We start from the raw sequence: 15,383 nt of genomic DNA, 5'->3' as shown, positions 1-15,383 counted from the left end.
TCAAAACCTGAACAGTAAAATAACTCAAAATCCCACATGGCTATAGTGAACAGGACTCCATTGTCAATGTAAGCAAACCCTATATATGACAGCTCTAATAAGGAAATTATAAATGGTATTTGAGCTGACTTTCCTTTTAATTATCCATTATGGATTTTTATTTATTTTTAAAAATAGGATATCCTATTCAACAAGATGATAACATCAAAATCAAAGGGGCGTCTGACCCTGACCACAGTGAGATTTCTGCAGTTGACAGAATTTAAAATCATATAAGAGTCAGGTTCCAAACGTTTGTAGTTGCGAGTTGAACTGCTCTCATTGGCTGCGCTCAGTTTCGACTGGTACATAACAGAAAACAGTGGCAGCTTCTCAGTCACAGTACACTGAAATATGCTTCTAAAAAAGATTTGAGGCGTGAAATAGGCAATGCAGGAACAGAATCTTGATTCATATTTGATTGCCTAGTTTGACAGTTTGATCTCAGTTTTGTGTGGTGCGCTGGATAGACTCAAAATGGGACAATAATGTACTAAATGAACAGCATGCTGTATGGAAGAAGACTTGAAACTAGCAATTGAGCCCATAAACTTATCAGGAAACTGTTTACTGAACTAATAAATCAAGTGAGAAGTAGCACAATTTCCCCATAAGACTCAGTTCTATCTGACTCCTTTTTTGCAGCCCATGCAGCTGCCCCCTGCTGGTCATTAGAAAAAGTGCAGGTTTTTAGACACTTCCTCGTTGGCTTCACTTCACAGACTCAGAAGCTTTCTACACTAATTATATACTGTCAAGGGTTACTATAGGTAGAAAGCTAGTTAGCGCAACATGCTAATGGTTGCACTGAACAGATAAACATTCCTTCCGTGTTTCTGGTTTTGGAAAGGCTTTAAACAAGACAAACTCAAGCCTGCTGTGTCTAATTATGACTGCTATAAACACAGATTGGACAATCAGCGTTCAGAGGAGGTGTAAAGTGCACACTCAATCAGTCATTTTCTTTTTTAAAGTCTGCATGCGTGGTCATGTCTCTTCCTCATGCAGTGACACTTTCATCATAGTTTCATGAATTCCAGCTGTGATTTTATAGGATGTGCTGCAGGTTAGTGAGCGCAGCCGAAAAAAAAAGTATGAAGTCTCTCATACATCAAATAAAGAAGCAACATCAAGGGGAGTTTCAGTATTGTGATCCGTGATGCAATCAAAGGACAAAGCATGGGATTGTCAGCAATTTCACTACACATTCTTTACAGGAAGGCATTTGAAAAAAAATGTCCAGGGTGGACGTGTGCGGAAGGAAGAACATCAGCATTTCTGCAATGCAACCGCAGAAAAAGGCATAATAGAAGCTTTTTGGGGAATTTGTGATTGGATGGTAGAACAAAGCTCCGAAGTGTTTGGGATTCCGCACTGGGGCCTTTTGAAGAGGACGCCGCTGAATTGATAACGACGGTGGATTTGCGGCGGTGGTCCCCAGTGGCGCTGTGGCCGGGGATCTGTCCACTCTGTCCTCATTAAAACAGGCCCATGCCTCATGTGTTTATGAGGGATGAAGGATAAAGCGGAGAGATGGAAGACAGAGAGCGAGAGAGGAAGAGAAACGCAGCACTTTCGAAGTTTGTCATGATGTAAATTAATGATAGGTATTTTTAGCCGGGGATCTAATCATCATGCGTGTGGAGATGGAGCTCCGGCAAGTGAAACAGGAAAAAGAAACGAGGTAATAAATGAGAAAACGGCTAATTTTCTTGAACAGCATGAGGTAGATGTGTAGGTTTGCGGTTGCTTTTGAGCATCTCAGCAGAAAATTAGTTTGGCTGCGTTTTTTTGATTCTGCAGCGGGAGTCCAGGAAAACATATAATTTATAAAGGCCATCAACGTGTCTCAGGATGAGAGCGCTCATCAGTCACCTTTTTTTGTGTGTGTGTTATCAGAAACAAAGATACAATGGCAGCTTCTCATTAGCTATAAACAGGATGCTTGATCAGTATTCCCAATGGGTGATGGAACAGACGACCTTATTTCTCTCCAGTTAAAAGAGGTCTATATTTGATTTAGCTGCGTCATGTTTGAGTATTGGGACAGAGACTGCCACGCTTAAACGTTTTTGCAAAATGAATCTGTTCAACTGATTTGCACTGAGCTCCTTAATAATTTGATGCCACTCCCTGTTATCCCTCTCCTAATCATGCCAAGTGCTCTTGTTCCTCGAATATTCATGAACGGAGGTTCAGCTCTTAGAAAGCTGAATGAGGTCACATTATGCAGACTCGTGCACGCCTCTGCAAAGACAAAGTACTTGTGTGGCACAAAATATGCAACTCATAAACAAGGTTAAGAGAGGTTAACAATCACTGCGTCACGCTCTTTCTCCATCTCCCTCATTCATAATGTTTTGCGTATTAGGCCATTAAAATCTGTCTTTATCTTCAAGGGTCACGTGGAGGCATTAAAAATGTATTAGGAACTTGTCCACCCCGTTCCGGTTGAGAGTGTAATTACTGGCACCTGTTGGAGCAACAATATTTCTCCAGCTGCCTCCCCGAACAACAAATTTAAATTAAATCATCAGAGGAGACAAGGCCTAATAACTATACTGCACAAAGTATGGGAAGAGAGAAGGAAAAGAAGTGAATAATTAAACTTCCTTTTTAATCTTTAATCTTGGTGATTAATGTCAGTGGAGAAACCTATTTGCCCTTACACCCGAGGGGAATACTTATGAGCTTGTAGTTATACGATTACATTTATGGTCATGGTGCTAATGTTAACCTGTGCAAAGCTTGGGGCACCGAGGCAGTCGGGCTGAGTTTTATTTTGAATCCTGCTGAACAGCCGGAAAGACTCCTGCTAGTTCCAGCTGCTAACCTGTAGCCGATACCGACCTTTAACCTCTGAGGGTAGTGTGGAGGTGAAAAATCGTCAATCATAACGCCATGAAATGCAACTGTTCGGCGTGAATTTTGTGCCACAACTGCCAGGATTCTTGACCTTTACTCGGCGTCTTCCTTACCAGCTGTGGTCGAGAGCACATCTGTGGTGTTCCTGAGCCCCATGAAATCAAACTGGTAAAGCCTCCAGTACTTCTGGTCCGAAGTCGCCACAGAGTTCCGCGCCCACTTGTATATGATCTCATCCCGTGGGTAGCCGTCTAGAAACCACACAGAGAGTGAGCGTGAAAGGAAGACAGAAAGACAGATAAAAGTTGAAGGCGAAGAATACAGGAAGGATTAATGCAGCAATGCAGTTTTTACTGTATGCATGATTTATACCTGATTTGGGCATGATTTATACAAATTTATACAGTAAGTTTTCATTGGTAATTCAGTGGACTGCAGACCAACTGAGCAATTACCGTTAACTTGTTTGCTCTGAATCTGCCGTAGTGCACCCATGATGAACAAATATCCACTCTCCCATGTAATTCAACGTGTGATTTAGTTTCAAAATCTTAATTTCAGTTGAATAATTTCACCGCTTTCTACAAGTGCAAGGCAACTGGTCTCAAGGATGCTCTTGAATCAAATTAAATTGATAATGGTCTGTCTGCTTCACTGCAAGAGACTGTGATCTTGGGAGGGAAAAGGCAAGTCCACTTTAAAAAAAACTATAATGACTCTTTCATATAAATGGATATGTTTTCTAGTGTGAGATTATAGGCCATGTGCCTTCCATATACTCCTGTGACAAACATATTATTACACTTCAGGGACGTGTGAAAGTACGTCAGCCAACTGATTCTTTGCCACTTTGTGGACATGTTTAGCTTTGAAACTGTAGGATCTCACATGCAGATCCCCTGCCGGGTGAAGCAATGTAACACAAGTACAAGGAGCATACAAGATGTTGAACTTCTATGAGAGCTTATACACTGATAACAATGGCTCCATGTTCAAAAAAAAAGAAAGGAGCTGAGCTCATTTGACAAGTTGAAGCAATTTTACATCGAAAAATGAGTGACAGAAATAATGAGCGAGTGGGGAGTGTTGTTGTGCCCTGTAGTGGGAACCAGACTAATTATGTAAATAGTCTCATTTAGAGGATAGCCATCTATAACCAAGAAGAGCAATCACCATGAAGCAAGAGAGGTGTTTTTTTTCTCCAAACACTAATAATAGATGGCAAACATTATTGCCATCATATTTCTCTTGGTGTGTTTGCACAATTATCCTTACTGCAAAGAGTATTACCATTGTGTTACCAGTGTATCTTCATAGCTACAAAATGCTCGTCATATTTCATGCCTTTAAAAGGCCCCTGAAGCAACATGTTCTTGCACCGTGTTATAAATTACACTCTTCTGTGGCCTTGGCTCTAATATTCTTCCTGTCTATCCTCCAAGCAAAGAAGACGTGGGCTGTCCGCTTCTGCCGTATTACTGTAAGCAGAGTCAGATATACGTGAGGATATCTGCCAGTAAAATCAATATCATGGGAGCAGAGACAAGAGGGAATTTGAAATTTGAGTTCGCCTCGCTTTTTCGGTAATATAAACTATAATGATACTGCAGCTATTGGGTATATTTTTCTTATTACGCTCATTGATATGAGACGTTTTTAACCCTGTTGTTGTTCATGTTTAACACCTAGTAAGGAGTTGGCAGTGTGGTGTCTATCTAGTTAGCGGTCCCTTGTGGGTCCAGCTCAGCAACAGGTAGTCCTGTAATTTAAATGTCTGGAGTGCTCAAAACACAGGATAACGTTGGCCCCCAGCAAACTTCTTAAAGATCCAGTATTTAGGATTTAGTGATATCTAGTGGTGTTGTTGCAAATTGCAACTCCCACCTGTCACCCTCCTTTCCAAGCACGAATGTGAAAATGTGCAAAAAACCCGCTATTCTAAAGCTAGTGTTTGCTTTGTCCCTTCTGGGCTACTGTATATATGGCGGTTCAACATGGCTGCTGTGTCTGTAGAAAAAAACGGCTCATTCTAAGGTAAGGAAAACACACCAATTCTTATTTTCAGGTGACTATAAACTAATGAAAACATACCTATGAATATTAAATTCCATTCCTGCGTCTTAAATGTTACACACTGGACCTTTAACTACAATTGAAGTGATAAACTATTTTTAGTGTTTGTTAAGAAAGACATCACAGCACTCAAATTACAGTGGTGATAAAAAAAAATCACAGCCCCAGGCACTAGAATGTAGAGGGCGTATATCACAGCAAAAAAAATAAAATAAACCTAAATTTACTCTCTTTGGTAATTACATTTTTGACCAAATAAGTAAAAAAAGTCTAAACAACAAGTGTATACGGTATACTGATTTCAAAATCCAAACCCTCTAAAGCTCATTTCATTGTCCTGAATGTATCTACTCTGCTATCTACAGTATGTATGCATGTGGGTGTAAGAGAACTGCATGTTTAAAATTGCAGTTATTCTTCTTGTATGAAATACTGTACAGTGTGCTTACTAAAGATACCTTATCATAAAGTCAGAGGAAAGAAAACAGCTGACTCTATGCACATTTCTTTTTCTCCTTCCACCTATTGCAGAGCAGTGGCTCTTTTCAACAGCCATACCTGTATGGAAGGTCAGTTCCAGTTTATTCCACAGGTCAGCTGCTATGGGAATATGTTTAATCTGTAAGAATTCAGCATTATTTTCCTTGTTCTTGTTCACGAACGCCCAAAAACTTTAAAACAAGTCCATTTTTAGATGAGGTTTTCAAAAATGAAAACAAGAAACTTGTGAGGAACATAAAATCAGAGTGACAACTTGGTTTTATGATTGACCGTTCAAGAACCCCTGCAGTGGGGTTTCAAATAATGTAATAAGCCCTGTGGCAGTCATGATGGAGGTGCTCAGGCTTTTTTTGGGCAAGAGTGACTGAGGACTGCTGATTACATCTTTAAATGTATGAATGGCCTGATTCTTTACTGGGAAGAGATCATTTTGCTACTGGTGTAACCGATTTTGGGTTTAAATAACAGTATCAGATCTGCTAAAATGAAAGTCTTTTCAGCATATTTGACTGGTTTTAGCCCATCTATCATGTAAAATAATCTTGCATTTATATATATATTGTTTTCAAGTTTTTTGTCACACTACACACTAGTGGTATGGGAAGGTAGTTTTGGTCTGTCAGTCGGTCCACCGCTTTGGTCCAGACTGAGAAATCTTTACAAATTCTGGATGAATTGAGGTGAATTTTTATACAGACATTCATGATCCCAAAAAGGATAAATCCTACCGACTTCGGTGATCCTCTGACTTTTCCTCTAGCGCCAGGATGAGGTTGACATTTGTGATTTTGAGTGAAATGTCTCGACAAATATTGGATTGAAATCTGGTTCAGACATTCATGTCCCCTTTGGGATACATTTCAAAATCTTTGGTGATCCCCTTACTTTTCATCTAGTGCCTAGTGTTGCCAACTATTTTCAGTGGAAAGTAATTAGGTGTTGCTAGGTTATGTCAAACCAGGGAGCCGTAGCCGCGAGAGCACATTCACTGAGAAATATTGTCTAATACTGGCACAAAAAGGGGTGTTTAAAGTTAAAAAATGAGCAAGAAAATCATTTTCGGGACAAAATTTGGACTTGCACCAATAAATGTTAGCATGCTAACATGCAACACTAAGATGTGCTAGCATTTAGCTCAAAGCACTGCCTCAGAACTTTTAATTCTCATTTTAACATATGGTGTAGATTCAGCAGTCCCAGTGAACAAAACCTGGCTAAAACCTGGCGTTTGTAAGTTCTCACAAATGATTTAGTGATGGAGACTTCAATTCCCCCCCCCCCAGCTGGCAGCTGATTGACAAGAACCAAGGGGAAATATATAAAAAATTTCACATATTTAGCCATTTCTTGCTTCAATCATGGCCAGTCTTTTCTGACACAAAGGCCACAGCTTATATATAATGTTATGTGCAGTAAAGATGTGAATATCCTACCAATATAGAATCACAAAGGGTGTTCTTTAGGAAGTGATTGCGGCTTTGCCTATGATGTGAATAACTGCAGTCCAAAGTGCTTTAAATCATTGTTTTTGAGTATGTCTTTTCTACTCCCGCCCCCCTCGCCTTAGACAAGCTATTATACAGCGAATACACTAAAAAGAAAGACACAGTAGCTTAAAAGCTTCCGTGTCACAAGAACCGAGATATGAATTCAAAACATGTTTGCAAGGTGTCAGATTGCTCGCACAATGTCTGTCAGAAATACATCTGCCATCAAAAGATACTCAGAATCGCATTCATCGTGTTTTATAATGCTCATTCTCAATAAATGAAATTGACTGCAGCCATAATGGGGAAGATTGTAATTTGCTTCATGCTGAAGAGACAGAACATTTTAAAAGGCTGCTACAGTATCATAGTACATTAACTGCCACGCGCCTTGAGTGGTAAGAGAGGTGGATGGCGTGTAAGAAAGGGTTATGTGTTTGGACAGTGGAGAAAATGTGGCTTCGTCATCAGATATCTTGATGTGCAGTGACTGAGAAAGACTAACATGTTTGTTTATGCAAAACAGACGGAGATGACCTGAGAGAAACACATGCTGCTCAGTTAGTTAATGTGCTCTCCTTTGGCATCTCGCGTTGTAATACGAAGATTGACCGCACAGGGTTTCTTTAGAACTTCTAAGTGGGTGAATAAGCTTGTCAGAGTCATGTGGAAATCTGAAGAGCAGCTTTACATTTTCCAAAACACTTGACTCATACGCACAGACCCGGTTGTCTGTGCTGCTGCCTCCGAAGATAAGACGTGTTCACATACACAACATAAAAAGCTCTGGACGTTTAAAAAAAAAAACAGACGCAGACCAGCTGTCATGAAAGTTATTTGTTATTTATCAAGGAAGCATCTGTTCTGCACTGAAAGGTAATTCTTTTTTAACTGGCTTTTAGTAAGATCTCCAAATGTAATTTCCATTGTTCCGTAATTATCAAGGGATCTCGCTCTGATCAGAAAATCTTGAATAAAGCACAGATTTAAGTTTTAAATGGCGAGGATTTAGTATGTGAACTTTAAAATGTATTCCAAAGTCTCATTTAGAGAGAAAAAAAACTGCTATCTGAGCTATTGCCAAGAGGCCAAATTTAAAACATAAACCATGAAATTATGCACCGATTTTTATCAAAACACGTTTGAGCAATTAGCTATTGACATGTTTGGGGGCAATGGCGGGATTCAGCTAAAGCAAACAGAAAACTTTAAGGCTTTAATTCAGTGTCACTGAGGACTTTAGCTGCTGATCTGTTGCAGCTACAGACAGAAAAGAAAGAGTGGGGAGAAAAAAAGGGTTATTACTGCAAATCCTTTCACTGACAGCAGAGACATAATGGAAACCCATTTGCGACCAATAGCTTTTTCACTATGTACAGTACTGCGACAGCCACTCTCATCACACTATGAACAAATTGTACATATGCTCAAAAACAGTCAATTGACTGTCCGAACTCAATGCCGAGAGTAGGTTTAATAATGGCCTGGTCACAAATACTGCCATCTGTAGTCGTGTGGGGTAATGATTATTACCTAAATTAAATCATATCTAGGCGCTGGAAGACGTCCGGTGCAGCAGAATGACCTGTCATACAAAATCAAATGTGATTTCGGTGCTTTTTAGGTGGCGGGTAACTTAATAAGGCGCTGGTTAATGGAACAATAAATGCTTTGAGGACTCTAATTTCATGCCAGCATAAAGCCGTAGGCAGATGTTAATGCAGCCATCGTGTCATTTTCTTCTGGCTCTCGACGGTTTTAATGTGCAAGAGCATAAAAAAAGTAGTTTGTGCTTCAATTATCCGTTTTTGTTTACAGCATGAGTCTCCTGATACATGTCGCCAATTCCAAGTATACTGTTGATTTGAAGAAGTGAAACTAAGATGTGTTTCTAAAAGCAGATTTAAGACATAACGTTGTCTCTTCATGTAAACATTTATTAAGAAAGAATAGTTAAACTGTTAAAATATGACAAAATTGTCTTTTTTACATCACTGCTTAAATGCTATTAAAATATGGATGGATACTTATCCTTTATGGCTAATTCTGATAAAACAGAGCCCCCCTACACTGTTAAATCCTCAGGTGTCTGAACTGTTCCTGTTTTAAATGTAATGTAATTGTAATTCTATTGTAACTCCCTCTTCCTATATGGTCCAAAACGACTTCAAGGAGGTCTCTTGTGACACCACTCCTGGTCCCTGGTCACCTGCCCACATTAAAACTGCAGTCCCACGTCACCATGAGGTCTCTGAGGTCTTCTGTTCAGGGTTTGTTGGTATGTTTCCAGGCAATGAAGTTATGGCTCCCGTTGAGCTTAAGTGAAGCACTTGGTGACGTCTGATCTAGAAAGGTGCTATAAAAATACATTTTTTCTCGCTTAACTACAAACCATTACAACGTGTGGCGATGATTCATGGACGCACTTCGAGCTAAGCCTCATCATTAGCGTCAGCAGAGCGGCTGATACTGTGGCCCTCAATGTGGCCCAATGCATTAAGTTCATCCTCTCCATGTTCCTCATCTGATCCCTCATCTGAGTCTGATGAGCCAGTGGGAGGCAGAACCATTATCTGCACTCCTCTTTTCCTTCTGCCATGGAAGATGTTGACGAAAGAGAAATTCCCAGAAAAGCCCTACTGACGACTAATTGAACTTCAACTTAAGATATTATTAAACGTATCATTTAAGAAAATTATAAATAAAACATTTCAACTTTCATTGTCAGCCTATTTAATAAGAGTTCTTGTTTGAATGTAAATAGTTTAAAAAATATATATAAAAAAAAAATACCAACATAAAGATTAGTGTAAAATAATATTTTCAAAATAAAAGCTCTTCAAAACATTTTAAACCTGGAAAAAATCTCTAGACGCTGAATTAAAATAGGGGCTATTTACTTATTACATAATATTTATTTATTTTGCTGCTCTTCTTTACATGCTAAACAGCCAAACTGTGTTTGTCCTAATTTCCTAAAGGGCCACAGAAAAGTTTTGCTCCAGTAAAATGGAAATTGTTTGGTCTCATGCAATATGTATTTTAGGCATTCCTGTTTAGGGGCGCAAAAAATATGTGAGGAGGAAAAGGAGATGTATACAGAATAGCCGATGCCACTGATTTATCACTACAGACTGGATTTTGTCTGAAATGTAATGTTTGGGATATGTAGATGTCGGTGTCTGTGGCACCGTTTTATCAGACACATGGAGGTAGAGAGACTAAAGGCTACAGAGGGAGAGAGGAAAAAATGCAAATTGAAAGATGCATTCAGATTTATTTTAATGAAGCTCTCACTTCAAGACAACAGAGCAGCAATGCAACAGTTATTTTTCACATGATTTTTCCATTTCCCGCAGGTCCCTCCTGCCTGTTATTCCCTGACTTTTAGTGGCTCACAGCAGCTCCCGTCCAGTGCAGTGTAACAGAAGAAGCAACTAATGGTTGTTAAGTATGATCTGTTTACAGAAATAATGTAGTCAAAGGAGTTTTAAAAGTTTTTGCCAAAAAATCTCACACTGATTTATCATAATCACTGATCTTTTTGTTGAACTCACAACTTGAGGCTGTAATTTCTCTTCCTCTTTCAAGATGAATACGCACTTCCAGCCCTAAAAAACGTCTTCTCTTGAACTAATATACAAAGTGCTGACATCAGGTCTCATATAGCGGCAGCTGGGGTGATTTACTGGAGTAAATACCCTGCTAAATTAAAAAATTGTGGTGACACAAAAGTTTGTACTCTTGACAATAATTTGCGACAGGCTGAGTAAATATCTCCCTGTATGTGCAGTTCAATCCCCAAATCAATGATTCACGATCAAACTGGGACACCTAAATTGAGGGCCCCTCAAATAGGATACAAACATTTTAGGGCTCAGGTTGTGTCGAGGTGGCACAGTTTGGTTTCTGTACTCTTTTTGACATTACAATTGAGCTTTCACCTATTTTTTTTGCAACTTTCCGTCACTAATGTTCATTTTGTCCTTCACATTCAGACCCATTTTTGTGTATTCATGCAGCCTGCTTTAAAAGTTTTACCTGAGCAGGTGTTTCATGTATAGGCATCACTATGCATGAATATTAGCATATTTCTCTATTTGTGGGCATTTGTGTGTGTGGGTGTGCTATTGCCAATATTCACAGCTGGAGAAGACGAGAGGACAGGAGTGTTCGTCCATTGGGAAATTATGGAGTTGCAGCTGGCATTCTGCGTTGATGGTCATCCTGGAGAGGGGGAGAGACGCACAGAGAGAGAGAGAGAGAGAAATACTTAGACAAAGACATTCAAGGCACTATAAACACTCGGAATCCTTCATTTCTCGGCCCATGAAGCACATGGCGTGAATGCACGGTATTCATCACAGCTTATATCACATAATGCACTTTTTGCACTACAGTATATGAAACGCTGGCTTCAAACCAGATGGTGCCGGATCACACTCGATTGCTTGGTTGATGTGTGAAATCCCTCAAAATGACAGAACTGTTCCATCATCGTCGTCGGACGTGTTTTTTTACCACGGAGACGGCATTAACTTATAGGTCAGGGCCCAGAGGCAATGTGCGCTTCTAAAAACAGGAGTACTTAGCTATGATCACTGGACAAGTCAATACACCAGATGTTTTGGGAAAGCTATGGTGATCACAAAGATGCAGGGGATTAGTTCTACAAGCAAATTATAAAACCGTATCCCACTCAGTTAATATTCCCAGTCTTTCTTAAATTCATCATCCTGAAATTAATTTTCACTGGATATGATAATGGCGGTAAAAATGAGACCTTCATGAAAATGGGCTTTTTCCTCTTGTTCTGTGCTGTTGTGTCTTTGTCCCCCCTGCTACAGCTTCTTATTAATTCACTTACTCAAAACACAAAAGAGGAGCCTCATTCAGAGCAGGGAGAGGGGCCGCCTCACTCCTCTTGTTTGTAGGTGAACAAAGTGCAGATGATGTGCGCCCCCCCCCCTTCGCACACAAGCACCATTTGCCAATCCACGTCAGGAAGATTCAATTTGGGCAAGGGCTGAGGTAAGGCGAGCGAGTGGCGAAACGCTGCGAAGAGACGCATCAGTCAATGCAAGTACGCCCCCAAACATACGCCTCTTTAAGGCTTAATATCCTTTTAATGAAACAATAATTTTCAGATTCATCACCGAGACGCGCATTAGCAGTGAAATTAGCTATTAAAAAACCCAAAACATTTTGTGGGAAGTTTGTGGTTGTGGAGAGGAATTTCTAGAATCTGTCTGTCTGAAGAGCAACTTTACTCCCTTCTGAATACACACACACACACACACACACACACACACACTGACAGACAGACAGACACAATGAACGCTGAAGTCTTTTCATTTTGGCACGCCTGCATTTGATCGATTCGACTCTTCATGACAGCGTCTGAACTAGCCTGGTGATTCAGGTATCTGGTCCTCCAAGGGGTTGAAAAACAAACAACTCACGGTGGTATTTGCTATTCGAACCAAGGTCTAGTTTGAAATCCTGGATACACAGGTGAAATTGGATCCTCAAGACAGAAAAATCTCATGTCAGAGCTCGAGGGTTCATGAACTCACATGCCACTCAAATTTAAAGAGAACCTGTCCACTCGAATCCTGAGTGTTTTTTTTTTTAGACACAGACAGAGCGATGGTTATATTGTCCATTAGGCCACACACACACACACACACACACTCCCCCCCCAGTGTGTCAGAGCAGAGCAAAATAAAACACACACGACATGTTGTAAGGGAAGTTTCTATCCCTCTGTGTGCTAGATGTGAAGCAAGGTTTAGCAGCCAATATTGAAATTTCCGTATAGGAAATTACATGCACAATTAAAATGATGTAAAAGAAACTGTGAAGCTAAAATAAGCCACCAAGACACAAGTCATATTGAAGAGTATGCACAGGTGGCTGAGTGTTGAAGATGTATTCCACCTAACTGCAGTGTCCCTGGTTTGGTTCCAGCTGGGACCCTTTGTTATTCGTCATACCGCTCATTTCCTGTCTACAGTATAAAATGCCCTTCAAAAAAATATCACACATATTAGCATTTTCGAATCTGGGACATGCTAAAAAAAGGTATTCACGTAACTGTTTTCTGACCTGCCACGATAGTTAAGATGGCACCAAACCCCCAAATACTTGGTGATGATTAGGAAACAATCATGATTTGGCTTAACAAAAACCTTTGGATGGCTGCTGCTATAACACAGTTGGGGAGCCTATTGAATCACAGATAGGGATGGGCGAAAGAATTCAGAACTGCTTTCCAGTCCAAGCCGACACGTACAATTTTGAGCTATAAGGATTTAAAAAGGACAAACCAGCTTTTGCACGTACTAACAAGCTTCATGGGACGTTGCATCAGCACGCCGATTGATGGAAGCTTTGATTTGTGCAAAAATATATCAATGAGTGTGAACTATGCATTATTGGGAACCAATGTAACTCAGAGGAATTTAAGCTGACTGCAGCTTGAATTAATCTGTGAAATGCACCAATAATCGCTAATATTAATGGGTATTTCATACGTTGCTGTTTGCACCACTTAAGCTTCCTTCCTTGTGCCCTATGCCTTCAGTAAAAGGTAGAAAGTGAAATGCTTCCAGTTGTTCAAAATCTGGGGTGCCCTATCGGTACTGTTTGATGTCTTTATAAGTCCTGAGTGTCTGTATTTGTCTACGATTACATCATCTGTTCATTTCAGTGAATGTGTGTTGAATCACTAGCAACAGTTGGGAGTAACAGCCAATTTTGTCCGTTGAAAGTGATTTTTCCGACTGCAAGTACATAGTTTGGCTGCCATTAGAGCTACCTGGCATTGATCCGCTGTGCATGCTTCTTTGTTGGAGCTCTTCAAAGTTTCTTTTATCATACAGTCCTGTGTGTTTATACGTGTTCTGGAGTCTTTTACCTCAGCGTGTAAAGTATTGTTCCATTGTTCCTGATCCGGAGCAGCTGATTGGGCGTCGTTATCCAGTGAGAGTCGGCATTCTTGGAATTCCTAAAGATGGTGTCGGGCAGCCAGATCAAACCGACCATATTGCTGGTTGAATAAGAGACAGAGACAGAGAGCAGGGAGGGTGCGGGAGGTAAGAAATGATTGAAGTTGAATTCCTTCAGATTTCTGTTCAATGCATGAAGCAGCCCCACTTCCCAATAAGAGGATAATAAAACAACCGGGCGACATGGGGAAAACAAAGCACATCAATCAATTTGTTCCATTAATTACAGGCCTCTTCCCGAGAGAGAGTAGAATATTGTTCTCAAATGAGATATTCACAGTATGAAAATGTTCAAACACAATAGTTGCTACAGTGGAAAGACGGAGAATCACAGCAGTGTCTTGGAGTTAGTGTTTATTTAAAAAAAAAAAAAAACATAGTTAAATATAACGTGCTGCAATTATTCCTATATAGGTATCGATGCAACAGCTTTTTAAAATCTGGTATACCTGTTGAGCGTTAGAGTTGGCATGCTGCTGCTGCTGTTGTACCGCAGACGGGTGTCCACCCAGGTCTGGGCGAAGATAATATCGATCTGGTACTCCTGGGGAGAGAAAAGTAGAGTCAATACACTGATCTGACAACCCTTTTTAAAGCAGTACGGACACAGAAAGAGATGTTCTGAATCAAGTGTGTGTATGTGCCGAGCAATCTCCGTCTGGTCCTTCTGGAGGAGCTGATAATGTGTTTGTTTGAGCACAAACGTGTCCACATCAAAGAAAATACTCAAGCAGTGCAGCACTCAGTGGAAACACTCAAATACGCATTATGCTTTTGATATGGAAATTAAATTACACCATCTTGCAAACTGTTTACTTCAGCATGTTTTTTTTTCACCTCAGCAATGACCCCTCTTCTAATTGTGAGAAGTTCTTTTCTGAATCAAGTTACTTACTTATTAGCAGGTAAAATAAGTCAAAGTATTTGTCTAGTTGGGGTGGTTTTGCTTTATTCTTGTTACACAATAAGTTAAATCTCTGCAAAAGTGGATTTGAATACATTTTATTTCCCCACATAGTCAATGTTGAATACATTTTCTTAATCCACCAACCTTTGTAGATGGTGAATAAAGCAATAAAACATTGCCAAGGAAATAAAGCTTTTTTAAATGCTATGGAGAGGAAGCTTTGTTTGCTTGGAGGTTTATCTGGTTATGCTGAAGCAAGAATAGCAAGTTATTAATGTAACCACCCATCTCAGAGACTTTGAAGCCGTGGCACAAATGTTAAAAATCGACCACGCATTCCTCTAGAGAACTTATAATAGCTAAATATAACATGGCAAAATATAGCTGACAAAGAGTGTCATTCATTGATCTTTGAGTCTTTAATTAACAGCCGAACAAACATCTGTCCGAATTTAAAAGAAATGCTGACAGCCGTCTACATAGCTGTCTTCACTCGCTCCA

General features: G+C 40.0%; 1 protein-coding gene across 1 annotated transcript in view; it reads right to left on the bottom strand.

Annotated features, from left to right (window-relative positions):
• Positions 1-15,383, bottom strand: part of LOC118339970 (gamma-aminobutyric acid receptor subunit gamma-3-like) — a 54,984-nt gene that overhangs the window by 19,724 nt on the left and 19,877 nt on the right. Inside the window, exons 2-5 of the mRNA XM_035677805.1 lie at positions 14,425-14,519; positions 13,885-14,016; positions 11,110-11,192; positions 3,018-3,155 (exon numbers count right to left, since the gene is read on the bottom strand). Coding sequence (XP_035533698.1) covers positions 3,018-3,155; positions 11,110-11,192; positions 13,885-14,016; positions 14,425-14,519 — 448 coding nt within the window. The remainder of the gene's footprint in view (positions 1-3,017; positions 3,156-11,109; positions 11,193-13,884; positions 14,017-14,424; positions 14,520-15,383) is intronic.

Source organism: Morone saxatilis, unplaced genomic scaffold (assembly GCF_004916995.1).
Source record: "Morone saxatilis isolate NCDOM2014 unplaced genomic scaffold, NCSU_SB_2.0 Contig6, whole genome shotgun sequence".
Classification (NCBI taxonomy): domain Eukaryota; kingdom Metazoa; phylum Chordata; class Actinopteri; family Moronidae; genus Morone; species Morone saxatilis.
Note: the sequence above shows the minus strand (reverse complement) of the source record. Positions and strands in the feature narration are given on the sequence as shown.